The sequence below is a fragment of the Lacerta agilis genome, chromosome 3 (assembly GCF_009819535.1).
Source record: "Lacerta agilis isolate rLacAgi1 chromosome 3, rLacAgi1.pri, whole genome shotgun sequence".
Lineage (NCBI taxonomy): Eukaryota > Metazoa > Chordata > Lepidosauria > Squamata > Lacertidae > Lacerta > Lacerta agilis.
Genome location: NC_046314.1, coordinates 39,271,714 through 39,294,133, shown reverse-complemented (window position 1 = coordinate 39,294,133; position 22,420 = coordinate 39,271,714). Strand labels below are relative to the sequence as shown.

At 41.5% G+C, this 22,420-nt stretch overlaps 1 protein-coding gene across 1 annotated transcript in view; it reads left to right on the top strand.

Moving 5' to 3' along the window:
• Positions 1–4,506: 4,506 nt before the first annotated feature.
• The window catches only part of TBX18 (T-box transcription factor 18), a 31,735-nt gene continuing 13,821 nt past the window's right edge, over positions 4,507–22,420 (top strand). Inside the window, exons 1-4 of the mRNA XM_033143350.1 lie at positions 4,507–5,245; positions 7,890–8,085; positions 11,219–11,320; positions 15,675–15,846. Coding sequence (XP_032999241.1) covers positions 4,954–5,245; positions 7,890–8,085; positions 11,219–11,320; positions 15,675–15,846 — 762 coding nt within the window. The 5' untranslated portion in view covers positions 4,507–4,953. The remainder of the gene's footprint in view (positions 5,246–7,889; positions 8,086–11,218; positions 11,321–15,674; positions 15,847–22,420) is intronic.

Genomic DNA, 22,420 nt, shown 5'->3' with positions numbered 1-22,420 from the left:
GGAATGAATGACAACCTTGCTGGTACTTGCACAAATTGCTTGGTTCCTGCGCACTCTCCCAGCCTTTTTCTCAAAGGGATGCGGAGGCAGAATTCACCTTCCGTTGCACTTATAGAAAGCCCGGCGAATCCAAGCATCTATTATCTATTATTTTAAAGTCAAGCAGGACACTGACAGACAGCTGCGGACCACCGGGTGGAAAATCTGGGCTCCGGGAGGGAGCAAGTGACTGAAAGATCCCAGCATTTTATTTTGGCGAAACGGGACTCTCCTTAGTGGCGGCGAGAGGTGCGCCAAGGTGCCTTTCGTACCACCGCGCAGCCGGATCCTGTGCGTGTGGATTTGGAAGCAAGCCTCCCTGTGTCGGGGGAGGCTGACTCCCAATTTAACTGTGTGTGGGACTGCCTGCCCCCCCCCCCCTCGCGCCACCTTTTCTCTCCAGGACCACAGTGGTGAGATGCGATGGTCTTCCTTTTTGCTCAGCGCAGTTTCATTTGAGATTCTCTACGTTCTGTCACACTAACGCGCCACATTACACGCCGGGACACGTTGACCTGCCTCGCTGAGTAGAAGGTGCAGGGGGGTCCTGCTATTTTTGGGGGTGGGGTGGGAAGACGGTACCCCGAAGCCTCATATCTCGGAACAAGGCACCTCTTCAGCCCTGGAGGGCAAAGTCGGGAAAGAAGCCAGTTCAGCCTTAGTTGTTGAACGGAAATTCGTTTTAATCGTGCCCTGTCAAATGCTTTGCCCCGCTAATACCTCTCTCTCTCTGTCTCTCTCTACACACACACACACACACACACACGGGAATACATTTGTTTCAAAGTTATTTATCTCCCACTTCCCTTTCTTCTCCTCTTCCCTTTCCTGTTAAGGGGTCTTGGTAAATCAAACAACTTTATAGAGAGAGAGAGAGAGAAACAAAGTTGCGTTCAATTGACATTGCTTTCTGCCGATTGAATGTGATTGTTACCCTTTGGGTCGATAGCTGAATGGTTAAACGGGTGGGTGGAGAATTCCTTAGAGGCCCTTGAACACCAGCAGGAGAGACCAAGGAAGGAAGGAAGGAAGGAAGGAAGGAAGGAAGGAAGGAAGGAAGGAAGGAAGGAAGTCTCAGAAGATGTAATCTGTAGCCAATTTCTATTCTGTCTCTCTCTTCCTGCATAAAGGGAAGCGTTTCCTTGGCACACGCCAGTCTGCTTAAGAGTCACTTTGACTTGCTCCCAAGGAAGCGTGCACAGAATTGCAGCCTCTACAGCTAAATTCTGTTGCTGATCCCTTCTACCCCTTCCGGAACTGCCCTTTGTTTCTAAAAAAATAATAATACTAATAATAATCAACTCTCCGATTTACCCCTCTGAACACAAGACAAGACTGAGAAGGGAAAGTATTTTCCCAGGAGACCCGCTGCTGCTTTAGGTTCCAGTGGAAGGGGCAGACCGCCATTGGCAACTGCTTGCCTGGGTGACCCCAGTCGAAAAGAGCCGCCCCACCGAGACCCACCAGCGACCTCTTTTCTCTAAGACTCTCGCAGGAGCTTTAAAGTTTAGCTCTCCTTGGGCGTCAGAGCCAAACGGGCTTAAATCTATGGGGCAGGGCTTGGAGCGTAGCTCTGTTGCTTGGCTAGCAGTATTAACAGCCCGATCCATAGCATAACTTGGATCAGTGGCACTGACTTTCAACCAGGCTTGCTGAGGATAGTAGGCTAGTGATTATATATGCATGTGTGTATGTGTATTGGGGGGGGGAGCGAATTATCACCGAAGCTTTTGAACTTCCAGAGTCCGCTTCTTGTAAATGCTGACCTCTCCAACTGCCCCGGCCGCCAATGAAGCGACAGATGGATTTACATTTTTTTTGTGACATGTTAAATTCCATCCTCCAAACGTTCCCATTCGCTCTGTTGCTCGGGCTTCAGAGATGCATCGTTTTAAGAGGTGTAACAGCAAGAATAACAACAATATTATAAATGAACAGGAGGGAAACACGAGCGCGCGCATTCAACTTCAGACTCTCAAAAATGTGCTCGGGGAAAGGATTGCTCACGGTCACCCAAAGAGAGTAAAATAAAGAACTACATCGACACACTGTGTAAGAGAACTGCTCCTCCGCTGTGGCTTAGAAGTGGGACAAAAACTGAAACACGAATCCCTCCTAGATTAAACTATGCAGTTCATAATTCATTGTAGAATAAATTGAGTTTAAAAAAAACCTCCCCAAACCGACCTAGATTATTTCCAAGGTGGGTTCCAATTGAGTGTGTTTAGGCTGTGAGATTACCTGCTCCAGAGTAATCCCATTAACAACCCTGGGGCTCCTTCGGAATGATCGCAGTATGCGAATGACAAATCACTGTGTCTGAATACCTTTAGTTCCAGGCGACCAATTTTATAACCTGCTTAGTTAAAGAACAAAGATGTCCGCGCAACTGCAAAAAGGAGAGGTGATATTTGCGCCTTTCTCGGTCTCCTTTGGGGGGAAGGGAGGGAGAGAAATCGAATAAAGGAATCACAATACTAAATAACAAAGTAAGGCCAAGCTTGGGGGGGGAGCAATAAATAAATATTTAATAAAACAGTTTGGATCTGAAAATGATTACTGGTGAAATAAATCAGGTAACGATGCCCCAAGCTCTGTCAGGGACAGCTCTCTCTGGTGCGCGATTATGTGATGATTGTACCTGGAAAAAGGCTCAACTGAAATCAACAGTATTTTCTTCTAAGAAAATGCATATAGGGGTGTAGAAGTACCCGCCATCGAAGGCACACACGTTCACAAAGAGAGGAGAGGAGAGAGATGGTTTTGAAGCCTGCTCGCAGTGTTGGGATGAAGCCCGCTTGTTGCTTATAATTTAAGAATTTTATTGAAAAAAATAAATTGGTACTACAAACACCCTGAGCAGGAAAAGAACACACACACACACACACACACACACACACACACACAAATACACGAATACACATTCTAGGGCTGTTCATCCGACTGGCTTTCTTCAGAGGCAATAAACAAGTAACTTTTTAAATGATAATATAACAAAAAACTTATTTTATTTTCGCTTCTGAGAATGTTCGCAAAGATAGCGTACATAATTCTGAATAAACATAAGGAGGTCCACAGCTCAATTTGGAAAGTGTATACAGTGTGGTTAATTTGTATAATCCGCCCCGGGTTGTATGCTAATGGTTTGGGAAATTATCAATTGAATCGCAAAAGGGAGGGGGGGTTAAAACAGAAGAGGTGGTGCATGGATTAATATTTATTTACCAGGCACCATCAGAAACAAATTCATATGAGATTAAAATTATATTTTAACCTTGCAGTCGGTAGGCCTATATTATCCGATGAGTAGTATCTATTATTCGATTAAAGTTTTCAGCCCTAGGGCATTAGTTAGACTCTAAGGAGGAATATAAGGGGAAAGGAGACAGTGGGTGGCACTATACCCGCATTGACTTTATGGGAATCGCAGACTCCTGGGAATATAATTGATGGAAATAAAAGGATCCCGCCTTTCACCGGGGGTGGGGGGTAGGGGGAAATCCTTATGTTCAATTCACATTTGAAAGAATATAGGTCTCTGCTCTTGCGCAGGAGAGCTTCCCAGTAGATGGTGCGCTACGTCTTCAGTGCTCGGGTGCAGTTTTAAACATATCTAAAGATCCCTCTATATGGAGGATTAAATATGTAGCTCTTATTCTACACATGATTTTTTTTTTTACTATTCATATATTTTTTTAAAAAACTAAATGTTCACTGCTCAGTTTATGCCGGAAAGGAACAAAACAATTGTCCTTAGGAAATATATCCATAAGAATGCATTAATTATTCTCTCCGCCTCTAAATAATTTTTTTTGCCATACTTTAAATAAGTATTTATATCTCAATTAATTTATTGTTTATTTTGGGGTTGGGGAGCAAAGTGAAAAACGACTGCAAACGGCTTGCGCTATACCAGCCTGAGCTGTCTGTAATTTTGTAAAGCGTTCTGAGACTTCTCCTTCTGCAACATTTACACCGCTTGAGCACACGTTACCCTTGCAAGCACAGGCGCGGTTATTTCCATTTTACGGATGGAGAACTGAGGCTGAAAAACCGGGACTCTCCCAGAGCGACCCAACGGGTCTCCCCAAGGAGGTGGAACTAGAACCCAGCCCCCCCTTTACTCCTGATACCACCCAGATCTGGATTACTAGATAGGTCCACTTGATTAGTTGATTTTTGGTTAAATGGTAGATAAATCCGGCACCTTGCCTGGAGAAACCAAAGGGCTGTAAGAATATGAAAGAGACGGGGTTGCTTTGGGGTGCTAGGAACGGGAGAGAGGGTGGCAGGCACTCCCTAGGTTGCTCCCCCGCTCCCCATTCACTTGCATAACCTTCTAAGGAAGAAGCAAGCTGTTTTTTGGGGAGGAGGGTGGGGGGGACCCGTAATTTCTGATTGGCCGAGGGCACCTCCTGATTGACAACCGTTCCGGTCCTGCGGGCTCCGCCCCGTCGCCGTCCCTTTATTGACACTAATGAGCAAGTTCTTCCCACCGGTCTCCTGCCTGGAAGTGCTGACAGATCAAGGCAACAAATTTCAATTACAAGCCCTAATTTGTGTCCGCAGAGCGTTTGTTACCCATGTCAGAGCTGTTTGGCCCCTCAGACGAAGCAGAGCTTGCAGGAAGAAGAGGAGGAGGGGGAGGAGGGAGAGAAGAAGAAGAAGAAGAAGAAGAAGAAGAAGAAGAAGAAGAAGAAGAGAAGCGCTGCTTTTCCAAAAAGGAATAGATCGGGCTTGGAAAGAAAAGAGGAGGAGGAGAAGGAGGGGGGACACGAACCCCAAACCTCTTTGGGCTGCCTTAAGTCGGATGTAAAAGAGGAGGAGGCGACGCGAAGGCGGACGGCGCGGCCTGGAAGGAGGCGATCAGGCGCCCGGGGAAGAGTCGCGGAGGGCTCCGAGCCCGGCTCGGGCATGGCGGAGAAAAGGCGAGCGTCCCCGTGCGCCATGCTGAGCCTCAAGGCGCACGCCTTCTCTGTGGAAGCCCTCATCGGCGCCGAGAAGCAGCAGCAGCAGCAGCAACAGGAGCAGCAACAGCCGCCGAAGCGGAGGAAAGTGACCGGGGAAGAGGCGCCACCGGCGGCCGCCGAAGGGGCGAGCAGCTGCGGGAAGGGCGCCGCGGAAGGCGCGGACGCTTTGGCGCCTAGCGCCGAGACGGGGCCGGCCGCGGCCGAGAGGAGCTGCGGCGTCCGGGCTCTGCCTCCCGGTGAGTGAGCGAGTCAGCCCCCTTAGCGCCCCGGCCTGTGTTGTTGCCGGGTGGGGAATCCCCCTCTCGGGCTCCCCTTCTTTCCGTGAAAGCCCGCCTTCCCAGGCGCCCCGCTTCCGAAGGCTCCCCACCCCGGTCCCCACCCCGGTCTTTCCCCCCGGGGGCGATCGTGCTCTCCTTGCACCCAAACCGAGTGGCCTCTCCGGGGACAGCTGTCAAGGCCCAGACCTTGCCCTCGGTACCCTGCTAAGAACCAGGCGATCTTAACTGTGCCCAAGTCCCGTCCCCCCCACGCAGCTTTCCCATGTCTGAGTGGGTGGGCGAGTGGGAGGAAATGCAAGATCAACCCGCTATTGTTTAAAGAATACTTCCGATGGCGTGAGAATAACACCCCCCTCTAACGATCGTTTTCATTATTCAGCATTAACTTTATGCACATTGCAATATCCGTGCGACTCCTCTCCATTCTGATCTGTAGCCCAGTCCTATGGGTTTCCTCATCTGGTTGAGTTCAATGGGACTTGATCCCAAGGAAGCGCCCAAAGGCATGCGAACACGAACGAGTCTTGTGACGCTAAACCAAACGGGTTACAGTACTTGGTTTCAGACAGTGGGCACAATCCAAAAGAAATCAGGCATGCGTAAATCTTACTGGTACCGAAAGGAGGAAAATTCTTTCCAGTAGCACCTTAGAGACCAACTAAGTTTGTTCTTGGTACGAGCTTTCGTGTGCATGCACACTTCTTCAGATACGAAAGCTCGTACCAAGAACAAGCTTGGTTGGTCTCTAAGGTGCTACTGGAAGGATTTTTTATTATTATTTTTTTTTTACTATGGCAGACCAACACGGCTACCTACCTGTAACTACATGCATGAGGGTTTCTCTTCAAATTACTGGTTGTGATAGTACTATTAGATGTTCTTAACTTTATCAGATAATTGCAGATGGTTTTAACCCTTATTTAGCCTGCATTTCTTGCTCATCCTATTTTATTTTAGAGCTGAGTTAATATACATTAATAAATCATCCAGTTTATACCAAATCCACTCTTAACTATTTCTAATTCTAGCTGATGTATTTTTTATTCTTAATAGGAATGCTCAAGCACACCCACTTATGTCTTAATTGTTCTGTTTAGGTGCCAAACTAATGAACAGATACTTAATAACATTCTCGGTCTTTTTTCCACACTATTGTTTTAATATCTGCTTCAGCTTTAACTAATTAGAAACACAGATGTTTTAAGTGCCCCCAGTCAGAAGATATTGGATCTCTTTTATTAAATATCAAATCAACATATACAAATAATAATTATATGGAACAACACGTTCCATATTATTTGTTTATAGTCATTCATTTTTATTATTTTGGTGCCCTCCCACAAAAAATGGAACTAAAGTGGCTAGTACATTATCTTAGGGATTTAGGGAGAAAATGGATTAGCATCCTTTATTTAAAAAAAGAAAAAAGAAACCAGTTCCTTTTATATTTAATCCATTTCAAATCCTTAGGGTTTATTTTCAAATGTGTTTTGGATTGGAATGCTTGGCTTTCTATTTTAGACTGCAACCCTATGCCCACTTATATGGGAGTAAATTCTATTGCACTCAGTGGGTCTTGCTGAGTAGCGTCTAGGGTCGCACGGGCAATCTAGGTACAACCCACAGAAATCTTAAGAACGTCTCTACAGTACAGTTTAAACGCCGATTTTATTGCTTCGAACATGTATACTTTTATAGCATTTGGGCCTGCGCAGTTTTGCACCACATAATCCCCCAGAACTGTTGCAGAACCTGCCCAAAAGTCCCCCAGAGAAAATGCGTGTGTTCGTCGTTCAGCGAAGAAAATAGCTGTAGTTTATGAAAACTCATGCCATGATAAAGATGCCGCAAGACTAATTCTTGCAGAAAAACCGAGGCTCGGAGTTGCGCTGTTATTGCGCGGAGACGGAGTTGCGCTATTCTTGAGGAAAAGATGAACCTCGAACTAGATTGGCAGCTCGATCCTGACCCTGGTTCGTGGTCCATAGCAAGCTAGTAAGCGCGACTTCAACTGACACCGACGGGCCTTCCTCGAAGCGAAGGCCCTCGATCTCCCAGCAGTCGGGCTCGAGGTGGCCGGCTTCCGCCAAGCCGCCCTCGTTGACCCGAACCGGGGCTTCCTTCTGCTCGGAGGAACGGCCACGTCTTTCTCAAGGACGCGCGCGCCTGCTACCAAAAGACCCCCCCCCCCCGGCGCTCGTTTCCCTGGTGTGCCGGTGAGGGAAACGGGCACTTCTTTCCTTCCCGCCTTTGGCCGGGCCCGGCGGCGTTTCTGCAAGCGAATCCCTTTCCCACCCCTCTTCCTTTTGCGTTCTGGCCCCGCGCAGAAGAGCGTGCAAGGCTGCGCCGAAGCGAGCAAAAATGCGGCACTGGGGAAGGCGCAGGACGCACGTGCTGCTGCTCGGAGAAGGAAGGGGCCCCCGGCGCCCTTTTCGGGCTTGGCCCGTGATCCCTAGAAACGCCGGCCTCTCCCGAGTAGCCAAAGACGCGCAAGGCAGCAATAACGGCACATGGATGCCTCTCTAGATTTGGCGCCACCGGGACTCGCGTTTCTTTTCCCGGCGCTCTCTCTAATTCGTCGCCCCCTTTCCTCCTCCTGCAGGTGGCTGCGAGGACAGCTTCCTGAGCGCTACGTCGCCGCCGCTGTCCCCCGGAGGCCCCGCCAAGCCCAAAGGTTCCTCCAGGCCTGCTTCTCCCTTGCTGGCCCCGCCAGTGCCTCGCGTCGACCTGCAGGGCGCAGAGCTCTGGAAGCGCTTTCACGAGATCGGCACCGAGATGATCATCACCAAGGCGGGAAGGTAAGAAACGAAACCCGAAACCACACGAGCAAAGCAAGGCCTCCCGGACCCAGCCAGGCAGCCAGCCATAGGAAAAGACCGGTCGAAACACTTTAGAAAGAGCGACAGGACCGCAGCGCCCTTAGGTGCCTTTCCCGCTTTCGCGAAAGGCAATGCGCCACTTGGAGACGGGCCGAGGTTTTGCTTTTCCTCTCCTGGCAGAGATTTGCCTCCCCGCGAAATTTCGTTGCGGATGCCATGCATCCATTTTGCGCACTCTTGCCAGTTCTCTTCCTCACATTCAGCCGGAGGGGATTGCATCAAAACAGTCCCATTCATCTCTTAATAGCTTTAGTTTATCTGCTGAACAATCCTAAAAGGTATCTGAAGAAGTGTGGATGCACACAAAAGCTCATATCAAGAGCAAACTTAGTTGGTCTCTAAGGGTGGTACTGGAAGGATTTTTTTGTTTTGTTTTGTTTTAACCCTAAAAGGTGTTTTGTTTCCAAGCGGCATTCTGTTACTGTAAACTACTTGTGAGGAGGTCTTTGTAAACTATTGAGTTCTGTGTTGTTTGTTTAAGGTTTGGTTATTAGATAGGTCATTCTGCCCCTGACCTAGACATACTAATTTTAAAGTAAGTGGCAATAAGGCTTTGCAAACTAACAGCCTGATCTGGAGTACTTGAAATAAAATCACTTGATTTAAAATTGAATTGTTTCCAAGTGATGGGGTCATTTTAGAAGTGAGCTGTCTGCCTCTTAAGAAGTCTGTATTGACTGTGTAGAAATATATATGAGATTTGTATAATTACAATGCCTGGCATTTTTAGCATGACTAAAATTCTACTACAGTAGATGTTTTTTGAGTACATTATTGCAGAAGATCAAGTCAAATCCACATATACAGGAGAACCCACTGATCTCTCTTAGTTTTGCGATGTGGATGGCTTAATATGTTATATGTTGTGGCATGTTGTTTCACAAGATAGCTTGCTGCACCATCTTAATTAAATACAAAGTCTTTATGCTGCAGAAGCTGGATGTTTAAATTGCCTCTTAATTTCTGTAATGCTTAAAGTTGTGAATACGATCCCAAATCTGTCAGTATGTCAAAATGAATTAAGCAAATTGATTTATTCAGCTGGATAGGCCACAGTCATTTCAGATGATATAGAAATATGTGGACTTCTAGGTTTCCTGTTCATTATGTTAAAGGGCATGAATGCTAGGTTCTTAGAAGAACTTTTTTTACTTCCCTTTCCAAAGGATACACATGGTAAAAACCTGCACAGTATAAAAGTATCTGAACTTATTAGAAATTACAGAAACATATTTTATTGAATCCATATGTTGCCTTCTACATTTTCAGAGGGGCTTTATTAATGATTGAAGTGCAGTCTTAAACAGCACAAGGCAACATTTGTCTTAAAAGTTGTCCTGTCAAAATTTTTCTTTTTTATCTTACAGGTGCACTGAAATAACAGCAAGAACTAGTTAGCAGCAGCTAGTTTTGCCCTCTTTTTTAGTTAGCCATGATGTCAATAACTCCTTTCCTCCTTCCAAAATCTAACTTTGATTTCATGCATTTCGAACAACATCAGTAATACAAGAAAATAGCATTGCACGTTCATTTGTATAGAAAGAAAAAATATAGCATGCCTTTGTGAAAAAAAATCATTCAAAACAGATGAATAGAGACAGGTATCAGGTATACGTTAATTTGAAAATAAAATGTATTTTAAACTTCTACAACCTATAACCACTTCAGTTTGATTCTAGCAAAGCTTCACATGTGCACCCTTGTATTAGTGTAGATTTGATTTCAATTCCTGTCCCTAAGAAAATGAACTTAATAATATCTAAAAATGAAGATTTTACATATCTTCTGAATTCATAGAACACATCCCTTAAATGATCCCTCTGCAAGCCCAGTTGAAATGAATGGGAGCTGTGCTCTTTGATTGTACTTTGTCTATACTAGTATAATAAATCCTATGACATTGTCATGATTCTATATTTAGACTGTCATTCCACAGAATTCCATTATAGAATTGCTAATTGTTTGATATTGTTAAATAATAAAAAGTCTGCAGTCCCAAGCATATTTATGCAATCTGAAGAGAAACCAGAGTATATTTATTAGAGAGTAAGTACTTTTGAAGTTAGTGGGAATTTCGTATGAGAAAACAGGTTAGGATTGCACCTCAAGTAACTAATTCACCTTCTAGTGAAATCCTATTCATGTCTGCACAGAAGTAAGCCCTGTTGAGTTTAATGGGATTTACTCCTAGTTAAGTTTGTATAGGACTGCAAACTTAGACTTAAATTGTAGCCCAATCCTGATTGCATTTCTGCAGAAGTAAATCCCATTCACTTGAATGGGACTTGTTTCTAATGTCATCTTAAGCATATAAGGAAAGTCGCGCTGGATCAGACCATAGACCCATTTAGTCCAGCATTCTGTTTTCCCGCTGGGAAACTAGATGCCATTAGGAAACCCCTGAGCAGGCGATGATCATGACGACACTCTCACTGGCTCATGGTTAATACTCTCTTAAAAATATTTTTATGTGATCTAGGTAATCAGTACAAGCCTGCACTGGAAAAAAGAAGCAAGCATCACCTGTGTGGCTGCTGCTCATGATTTCAATACACAGTTGTGTACATGGGGAACATGTTCACTGCACACAAAGCCAGTGCTGGATCCAATGATCTATTGGCCTGTGGCTTAGAAATTACTTCCATTTGCTTAGAATCCAGACTGCAATCTCGGAAAAATCTGTTCTTTTGTGAATTACAGTTCTAAATTAAGCACGTTTTCTTAGAATTACCCCCCTTTAAAAAAAACTGCTAAAAGAAAATCTCCGTTAAAAAAACTACTTAACAATTGCATCTGAATGATTTGGCAGTTTGCTCTTTGAAGAAACTTCAGGGGAAAAACACAAGTGTTGTTCAGCAAAAAAATAATAATTAAAATCCATGGAGGCGTGTGCCATAAGTCTACTTTGTGAATGAGTACAATTATTTAAAAAGAGAAGCTTCCCACAAATAACTTTAAATGAAAAAGAGTTGGAGTTAGATTCCACAAACATGTTGCTGTTTCTGTATTCCATGTCTGTTTTTTATTAAATGCTCTTCTTTTCTGTGTTCAGACGGATGTTTCCTGCGATGAGAGTGAAAATTTCAGGCCTAGACCCTCATCAGCAATACTATATTGCCATGGACATTGTCCCTGTGGATAACAAAAGATACAGGTAATTGCAGTACAGTATATAAGACTTTGGGATATCAGGAACTGCAAAAGAATATTGCTAGTTTGGAAATTAACAGAAGGTTGTGCTTAACTCCCAAATTCCTATCTTCATCTCACTGCATGAAAAATAAGTGCCTTGTGCCAAGCACGTGAGAACAATCAAGGCTTGTTTTATTGAACTGCTTTGTACATTGGTTCATATTTTGAACGCATTCTACATTATCCAAATCGTTTCCCCCCGTCCCCGTCACAAGCTGCTGTCCTTGAGCCCCCTTACTTGGGAATACTTATTAAAGCTGGGAAGACTTGGGTGGATTGTCCATAACCTGTATAAACCACTATGCTAACCCAGTTAAAGAACAGCACTATGAGATAATATTACGTATTTTCAGTGGCTAAATACATTCAGATCAGCAGTTCTCTGCCTAAGGTTATTTAACATTAATAAGTTGAAGTGCAAAAATTACTTAGATCCTGTGCTAAACAGATAACTTACTTGAACTATCAAATTATTTCAAGAGAGTGTTTGTATGAGGCACAGGTTCGCGTATAATTGCAGAATAGCACTTTTGGTGGCTTTGTTTAGTTATTCAACAGCGTTTCTGTCTGTGCAGCCATTTGCAGTAATTGGCTAGTAGCTATCAGTAATCACTCCTTAAATGCTTTAACATAAGGTCTTGATCATGTAGACCTCGACCAAGGCAATGCATATCTAAGTAATCATTTCCCTCTAGAACTCCTGGCATGAATTTGTAGGAATGGGAACACAGTGACTTCTTTTAGCAATTTAAGAGATGACAGATCTGCATCCCAAGTATATTTGCTGTTGCATTAAAGAAGGGTTGCCCAAATGGTTCTCTGTGTTCTTGCCTATTAGCACTTTTAATGATACCATCATTAGAACAGCTTTTTTTTTAATTCTTCCGTTAAGAAGCCCAAGTTATCGAACTTAAGGAAGATAACTTCCGTATGCTTAACTTTCTTACTCCCAGTCCTGTATTGTTGTATAAATAGGTTCAGCCATGCCTTGTGTATGGTCTGAATCTTTTGCTCCTTTTTTAAACAAGTCATCTTACTGTACAGTACATATTATGTGTTGTTATCATTTCTGTTTTACGTTTAACAAGTTTCTCAGCAAATTGACAATTCAAAAGTGAGGGCAAACTTGCAGTTCCGTTATAGATTGTATGATATTAAGGAACAGAGAATGCTTTTTGGTCCAGGCTCTGATATGGACATGGAATTTGTATAAGCAAAGCCTGTGTCCATTTTTTTCTGGCAAAGAATGTTGTGTATACTCATACCTCATGGATTTATGGAGCATTTACCACAAGCATTGTGAAAACTGGAATGATTTCTTTTGTTGTTGACGACTTTCTTATCTGCCCTTCAATATAAGTGAGCTATGGCAATTTAAAAATGTAACATTAAAACAGTTTAAAGCAAATTACTGTTATAAGAATAGGGCAGGTACTGAAAATATCTCAGGTGTCCTAGGCCAAGATGAAGAAGTGTGTCTTGAGCATGTGAGAAATGCGAAATGAAGTTGCTATGTGCGCCTCTGCATTGACACAGAGCTCTGTATATTCATTGGAGAGCTTTACCATCTTTTTGCTTGTAGCCATTTCATGAAAGTACTCATGAGACATGCTTCCAACATAATTTACTTACAGTTGTAATACCAGGCTGTGACTCCAGCATTAATTTGGGAAAAAATCTATGCAACTCTCTGATATTTTCTTAATATATGGAATATTGCTGCTTTCAGATGGCCTGGTTCACTTCTACGTTTTGACAGAATATCTGGATTTAAATGGTTAATTTAAATGTGTCAGAATAATTAGGATCATTACGGTTTTACTTTATTTTACCTAGGTTGTGCCTTGCACTAGCAGGAGCATGGCATAATCACGCTTGCTTTGTTGAACTTGTTTGCCCTTGCCACATTGTTATTAAATTTCAATTTAATATTTGTCCGTGTATATAAAAGGAAAACACTGGATACACTGTTTAGTGAGTCTTAAAATTGTATAACTGGCTAGATTGTGGTCTGTAATCTTTCCTTTGGCTCAACATAAATTAGATTGTTTTTTAAAGATCAGTGTCTTGGGTCTGAATTGGAGTTAGATAACATTTGATGAGTTAGTCTAAAGCGTACAAAGCTAAATAAGGTTTTCTTCAGAGGAGATCCCATTGAACTTGATAAGTATTCATGAACACTCATACATTTGGCATATTTTTGCAATGGCATATCTCTAAAGTTAGCAACAACATACAGTATTTCAAGATTGAAATTAGTAATGAAATAAAATCACCAGTAGATTGGTTTGACTGAATTTTATGTCTGCGATTCACACACGCAGATGATTTTGCTGTACATTTCAGTCTTCCTATATGTCAGACGGCATACTCATTTCCTCCGCCACCCCCGTTCCTCTTGAACTGAGGTAGAAAGCTTTATCATATAATGGATTTAATTAAAAGTAAAATGACTAATATTATTTTAAATGGCATACATGGGACCAGCGCTTTGTAGATTGTGTCCATAGGATCAGATTCTGAGTTTTTGTGAGCAGAACATGGGGCGTTTCCTCTGTCTGGTGTGGGTGGGTGAGACAGATAGGTGTTTTTCTCAGATTTCTCCCTTTTTTCTGCAATCCCTTGCACCTCTTGAAAATCTGCTCTGTGAGGTAGGGGGTCATCTGGAATAGGTAGTGCTGGTGCAGGATCTGCAAAGGGAAGAGAAATTGATGAATCAGCCAGCAGGAGCGTTTGCTAGGACTACAACCTTTCAGCAAACGGTAGGAGCCTTTCCATTTGAAGAAGGGACACTTTGAATTCAAGCCAATGATCCCAGTTCTGCTTCTCTTGATGTCAAGGCCATTATTCAACTATAGTCATAAGCAGTTTAAAATAAATTTCTGATATTTAATAATTCATTATTTAAGCCCAGTTAAAGTTTAATGCTGTTGTAAATATAAGAAATGAAACGTTAAGATAATACTTAGGACCATAGTACAGTATAGTTTGCAAACAGAAAAAGGACAGTGGTATTTTTTAAAAGTTTCTGTAATAAAATAGATTAGGTTATAACCGCATCACTGCAATAGATCTCCCTATTTCAGTAATTGTGAGGCTGGCATGGAGTTCCAGTGCCCTGAAGTGTTTTAATATTCACTGTAGCCCCAGCACATAATTCAAGCCTACTTGCAAGAGTTCTGTGTTTGCAGTTGCATATAGATGGGCTTTTGGCTTGTGTATAGGTGTAAGAAGGCATCAATTTCCATTCCGACCTGTGTTTGTTGGGGGCAGTGCTGTTTCCAGTCTGCTGCAGTTCGGCTTCTGACAAAAGCTACACTATTCATCTTGCTTTCTTCTGTCACATAATTTTACATAGATAATTAAGCAATTAATTTCACAGTTGCTTTATGTTTACATTACTCTGCACCGTTCGTTTCAGTGCAAATGAAACAGTGCAAATGAGATGAGGGGAGTTATCAATTACGTATCATTTTCAGACAGAAAACAAGAGCGACAGTGAATACTGATAATTATTGCTGGATTGATTCTTGTTCCAGTCATGGGATGAATAAGTGAGCACTGCCAAGTTCTCCCATTTCTGTTGGAATTCTCCGACATTCTTAGATTTTAAAAATACTTTTATAAGACAAAATGTCCATTTTTTCTTGATTGTGTCAGCTGTGATTACTTGTGCCATACTACAATTAAACAATTATATTTTCAGTGTGAGAGCAAATAGCACTTATAATGTTTACTCCCTTTTAGAACTAAATGTCCTAAAATTAAAACGCACACGAAAAAGTTAAGGCTGTTTTAGAATGCTTTAAAAAGTTTCACCTTACAGAGGTTTTTTATAATGGCTGAAAATGCTTCATAAATATATTCATTGGCTCAGTATGCAATAAATTATTTTAAATGGATTGACCTATAAGTGAAAATATTATTCTGGTTATAAGATAAAGCTCAGAATTATTGTAATTTTGTGGCCTTTAAAAGAGATCTTCCTAGAATTTTGCTTTCAGTTGAAACAATCCATTTGTAATGTTAAATATTAGGCTACAACTTTTCCTGAATTCCTTCTGATATTTAGCTAATTAGTGCAACCCCCATTTGAAGATTTTCAACAGCTAGTTTAATTTGGGGAAAAGGGCTAAATAAAACAAAAATAGTTGGTACCAAACTGTTATTTCCCATTATAAATAAATACTGCTGCCCAGAAGTCAGTTGCTCTTTCTCCTTCCCCCATCTGTTCCCCCCCTTTGTTTCTCCACAATGATCAAGCAATGCCACCACATTATTTCCATTCTGAATCTCATGCAGAATTCTTTCTATAGGTATGTTTATCACAGCTCCAAATGGATGGTAGCTGGGAATGCTGATTCGCCTGTTCCTCCCCGTGTGTACATCCACCCAGATTCACCCGCCTCAGGAGAGACTTGGATGAGGCAGGTGATTAGCTTTGACAAGCTGAAACTTACAAACAATGAATTAGATGACCAGGGACATGTGAGTATATTATTTTCTACAATGTGCATTTAATCATCAATTGTGTATGTGTGTGTGTGTGTGTGTGTGTGTGTGTATATATATATATATATATATATATATATATACACCAATTCTTTTTGACCTACACTCTCACATTAGCAAAAACTGATTGATGTTGTGATGCTTAGGCCAGGTTAGATATAGACATGTTTCCTTTCCCTGCCACAACAGTTCATCAGTAACTGTGTGCCATTTCCCCTCGCAGAATGATTTGGACTGTTGGAGAAGCAGAACTGAGCCTCATAAGTAAGGGCTCGTCTACACTTCTGCTTTTCCAGCTGCTTTCCCCTGGGGAAAACTGCTCTTTAGTGCTGAATCAGAACAAACAAAATTGGGTTTTCAGCAGATTTCTGTTCGTTCTGATTTAAAGCTAAACAGCGGGTTTTCCCCGGGAAAGGAACAGGGCAAGGGGGAAACTGCTTGGATTGTTGCCTAGAAAACCGCTTGGATCTGTGCTTCCTACAAGCAGAAGTATGGATAGGCCCTAAATTAACTTAATTGAAAGTGCAGATCTACCTGAACACATTGGCATTGTATACATAGTCTTCAGATCCCCCTCTCCAGAAGTAAGGTGAAACAATATGTCTGTACTTAATGTAAACATCTTCAATATCTAGCAACCTTAACTGGGCAAAATAACATTCAATTAATGATTTTTAGAAATAAAATCATTTGAGCAAAAGCCTCGTGAGGTGTTAATAACAGTATTTAAAAGGAGCAACGTGAGAGCTACATTCCCTCTGATAGTGATTTATTACCTACCTTATGGAGCAAGACCTTTTCACAGCTGAAGCTCATTACTTCAGCAACACTGGCAGGGAATTGTGCAGTTAAGTGTTCTGTTTGCAAGCTCCAGATTGTTTAGCTATGACAACACCTCACATGACAAAATACACTATGGTAATATTTCATTTTCTCTTCAATGCTTATGAGATGGAAGATAGACAGGAGAACTAATACCTTTCAGTTAATCCTTAAAATACCCACGTTTCCTGCCTTGGTAAAAAATTATATAAAATGGTTTTGAGATGGGACTCTTTGAACATTTTGAAAATTCATTAATAAAGGAATATATTAACCTCTTTTAAAGAGAACACTGCGGTGGATTTCTAAAAACTGAGGGATGTGACGGCCATCCTAATATTCTTACAGACACGACCACACTCTTGTGAGAACGCTTCCCTCTTGGGCACATGAGGGAAGGATTTGCATGCTATGATTTCTTCAAGGCCACCTCTGGCTGTTCTGTAGCCCTGATCTATACCGAATACTCTAAGCACTTTTAAGAGTCTGTAATTTTGTTAATGAAGTTATGAATGAATCTGCTACTTCTTCCACGAGCAAGTTGTTAGCCAAATCGTTGGGAATTACTTGCACCAAATCAGCTTCTTTTGAGTTCTAAGGAAGGATGAAATTACAAGGTCAGTTGTTTTAGAATGTCTGGGAATACAGTGGTGCTGACTTTAGTTCAGTCAAGGCTGTATGGAATTTTGATGCACATAACTATGTTTTGCACTTTGCCTGAATTTCCCCCCGGCCATCCATGAGTAACAGTTCAGAGATAGGAGTTGGAAATTGGAATGCTTGGCCGATTGTTTTGTAAACGTCAATATGATGTTTTAGAAAATAAACAAAGCATCCTATAATACATTTCTGTAAGCCAGCTGAAAGCTAATTTTAATTTTTGTGTGTGTGTCTCTGTAACTTTGAGCACTAGTTTCTCCCTTGGTTGCTGGGGTTTGATTCTGCAATCATCAGGTGAATCATCAGGTGAATTAGATGGAAGAGGAATATTTATTTAAAAATTATATATATCCTGTTCTTCCTCACTAAGGAGATTGGAACAGTGTAAAGTAAAATATAACAGGCAATATAAAAACAACCCAGCAGACTATTTCAGTTTCAGTTCAGCAGGCCAAAATATCTGAGAGAGCTTATTAAAAATAGAGTATTTAATTTCTCTCCTGAATATAATCAGCAAGGATCTGAATGAATTTCCTTGGGGTGGGGTGAGTTTCAGAAGTGAGGTCTGCTTTTTTCTGCATGGTCACCTTATGAATATCTGTAGGGACAGGATCTGTCTGGAATGCTTTAGTTCTAGGTCAGAATTATATGGAGAAAGACCTTCAGATAAACTGGTTTCCAGCCACTTAGAGCTTTTTAGAACTCACACTTCAAATCTTATCCAGAAATTAATAGGAAGCCAAGGAGTTGGTACAAAAGTGGTGCTTGTAGTGGGGATAACATGAACCCTATATTTCACCCCCGTATCAAGTCTGGTTGTTGCATTCTGAACGAGTTCACATTTCTGAACTGACACCTCTCATATCTTGATTTCTACATGGTGCTCTGCTTTTGAACATAGATCACCACAGCAATTTTGAGAGATCCCAGAAAAGGGATGCAGCTGGCATAACAATCTTAATTCTGCAAAGGTGCTTCTGACTGAAGCCTGACAACCCAGGTCCAAAGCTGGGTCCAAATACAGCCTCAAGCTGCAAGGCTGTGTTATCAGAGGGAGTGTAGCCTCTTCTATGGCATCAGTTGGACACTGAAACTGAAACCTTTTGTACTGAAGAACCTCTGCCTTGCCCAGATTTAGCTTTGGTTTGTTAGTGCTCATTCTGCCCATAACTGATATCTGAGCTAGCACTGGTCTAGAACATCTACAACCCCCTTGGTATCATTAGAAAGAGCTGAGCAATAGATACAGGTGAATTAACTATTTCGGGAGCACTGTTGCATACCTACAGCTACTATGAACAGGAGCAATAGGATTGGATATTAACTAATGAGGCCACTTAAAGAAAGAAAGTAGGGTATAGGGTGCAGTATATCAAGTGCAGATCTGGACCCATCATTTCAAATAAACTCTAAGAGCCAAACATGGGAGACTCCTAAAATTGAGTTTTATTCAGCAAAGGTTCTGGAGTCTGCAGTTGACCACGCATGAATGGATTGCTTATAATGATTATTTTCATTGGACACAGCAGGTAGACAATCCTCTGTGAGTTAGATAATGGTAGTCTACAAACAAAGTATTGGGGTGGAAAGAGCAAGTTTCCAAATTGTGTGATAATGAGGTTTAACTTCTTTCCCCTCTGAATTGAAAAACTCTATCGTGGTTGGAATTACTTGAGCACTCCACTTTAATGAGTACTTCAGCTTGGAGGAAAGTCAAGTAGCTTTTTCCTAGAGTATTTCAAAATACACATTGAACTGATTCAGTCCCGAAATGTGCCTTGAAAATTAGAATATAGGTTTTGGAGACAAAAGATTTTATAAGAAATTCATCTTTCTAAAATTGGAAAGTTTGCAAAGAATGTCATTTATTGTTACCAGAAAATGCAGAAATGTAAACCAGAGAACTGGCTGTTCCAACGTGTAAACTTTCATTCTTTTGCTTTACAGCAAAATGAAAAAAGTGTTTTGAGATGGCTGAAAGATTGCCCATGTAGAATAAATCACAGCGGAAAATGTTTCTTATATAAATGCAGAGAGGAAAGTTGGAGGTAGAGTTATACAAGCTGGTATTCAGAACAGTTATGCTCTTGCAAAATAAATTACTTTTATTATAATCAAGGCCTGAAAGATTCTTAGCACAGTGCTTATTCCCAGTTGAACCAATGATAAGCAAGGATGCATACATATTGCTTGCTCACATTTGGATGAGACAAAGAATACCACCTTACTTACCTTACCGATTACTACCGTTGCTCCTTTCCCTGATTTAGTACAGAACCAGAGACACAGAATACAGATAATTTAGATACAAAAGGTGCCTCCAGTTTTCCTTATTATTTTTTCTTCTTGCTTTTTTTTTAAGGCAGATCTGTGGCACAAACAGCCTCTCAAATAAGTAATCAATTTGTTAAGTATTACTCCTCTCTGTACTGTTCTTTGAACCAGACATAGCATAGGAACATATATGCCTGAGTGGTGGGCGTGCCCAACTTAAAGGAATTCTGAACTGGTTTTTAGGGAAATACAATGAATAGTGAATTTTTAAAAATCAAAATAACGCAGCAGTTAGCCCTTCTTAATGTGGTCACGGATGAAAATAAAGCTCTACAAAACAAAGATTTAGTTTGACTTCACAGCAGTTAATAGGCAACAATGCTAGCACGGACTCTGAAAAATCTAGAGGGGCTTAGTAAAGAAAAGTAGTATACTCAAATGTGGCCGTATTTGAAAAATTGACAGAAAAGCGTTGACTAGCAACCACTCAAAACAAACACAGAGATATCTGTTTGGTATGACTTTATTGCTTACACAAATCAACAGCAAGTTGCCTGAAGAAGCCCACCGATTTTATACGTCTGTCCGCTTACAGATGATGTAGCAGCATCACGGAACACAGGGAAGATGAGGTTATTTTTGCAAAAGGGAAATAGGGAAAGGTAAAATTTTAGATTTAAGACTTTAAATTCGACATTTGAAGGTCACAGATACTCTAATACAAGCACCCCCAAACTTGGCCCTCCAGCTCTTTTGGGACTACAACTCCCACTATCCCTAGCTAACAGGACCAGTAGTGAGGGATGATGGGAATTGTAGTTCCAAAACATCTAGAGGGCCGAGTTTGGGGGTGCCTGCTCTAATATTAAACTCCACTATGTATTGGTCCCATACTTTCACAAGCATTACACACTCTTAAGACAGTTACTTAGGTATTATTTTCTGTTGCTGACTACCTGTTGTGTGTTTTCTTGTTATTTAAAACCAAGGGCAGAATGGGAAGTTTGTATGCCTATATTTTATTTACAGATTCGGAATTTAGATGGAGCGTTGGTTGCAATATTTGTTAGCTTTCTTTTTCTTTTTAAGGCAGGTTTATGGATAAGATAATGAATAAAAACAGGGAATTATGTTAACTTTATTGATACTTATCTCCGTACGTATAGTATGTATACTTTATCATGTCGTTTAATAAAAGTAAGTTTGAGAACTGCAAAAGAAAACATTTTTATATATTGTGTCTGCACTTGTTCCAAGAATTTCAACGGTATTCAAAAATAGCCTCTTTTTGTCATGCTTATGAAAATACAGCTGGAAGCATGAAAGCATCACTAAATAGAACACAAAAAAATTCTGCCAACATATTAGCATTTTTAAAACCTTGCAATATCTTAAGTCTGTGATCCAGCACAAAACTAGTCAGGCTAAGTTTACTAATCTGTTGCCTCAGCTTTTAAGTGGCTAAAAATATAAACTGACAACATTTGATGATAGCAACACCTGTTGGTTGCCATTGACTCCAGCTGGTTGGATATATAGGTGAATGTTCCAGGTGCAACTGGGGTTCTAAATGTGGATTAACTGTTAATGATCCATCAGGTTTTTCATGTGCGGAGGCTACAACATGGGGGTGAAATTATGGCCAGGATCAAAAGATTAGCTCCTGCATGGGAAAGCTAGCAACTAACTGAACTGTTTTCTATTTCAAGACATAAACACAGATCCCCTTCTATATATCTTGCACAAGACATGTACCCACAATTTAGCTGAAGCAGAGCAATGAGAGCAGTATTTTTCTGCATGTAATCCTCTCAATCTTGACCACAAATTATAGAGCTGTAAAGTGCAATTTTGACCAGTTACTGTTGCGAAGCTAAATGTTTGTGGGTGATGGATATTTTGGGTACGTTTTGCAGAATATCTATAGTACTGGTAATCTGTAACCACACTACTGCATTGGCTGGGTTTTAGCTGATTCAGGCTACAGCCCTGTTCTCGTTCACCTGGGAGTAAAACTTGGTGAACTCAATGTAGCTTACTTCTGAGTGGGGACATATAGATTTGCACTAGTAGACCCAGATTTCAAAGCTTTATTTACAGTAAGGGTGCATCTCTACTGCACAAGACAGGAGCATTGGAATGAGAAGTGGGAGAAGGAAGACAAAGATTCAAAATATATTTCTCTCTAGTCTTTGTTGCTAATCCAAAATTATCTTGTGTGTGTGTGTGTGCGTGCACGAACGTGTCCGTGTACTCAAATCCGAAGTTTACTAAAGATTGCCTGTCTGTAAAACTGTAGGTGTGGTGGTACTGGTTCTTGATGCTATGAAAGTGATGCTGAAATCTAGCTTTACAGGTGCTTTACAGACACTTTAAAAATGTTGTATGCCTTAATAGAAGCTCTTTGTAATTTTGGATTTGGAATCCATCAGGCCGCACACAGCTGATTTTGTAATCTTGCATTATATCGCTTATATCATGTATCAGTGCAAGAAAACTTTTAGTGTGTCTGCTTAGACACTGCATTCAGTGAGGATTATTTCCACGTAAACGTGTGCAGAGTTGCAACCTCAGTCAGGGAATTCATCTCCCATTGATGAATTTCATTGTGAAGATAAAAGCTATCCACTCTCCACTTCCCTGAGAAATTCCAGAGATGCAACGTTTCCCTAGGTTTGGCGTTCTTTCAGAAGAATTTGCTGTACTTTTTTTAGTATTTGAGTTCATTTGCAAATATGCATAGGTGAGTGGTGGTGGTGGTGGATGGTGTGGTGGCACCAGCCCTGGGACCTTT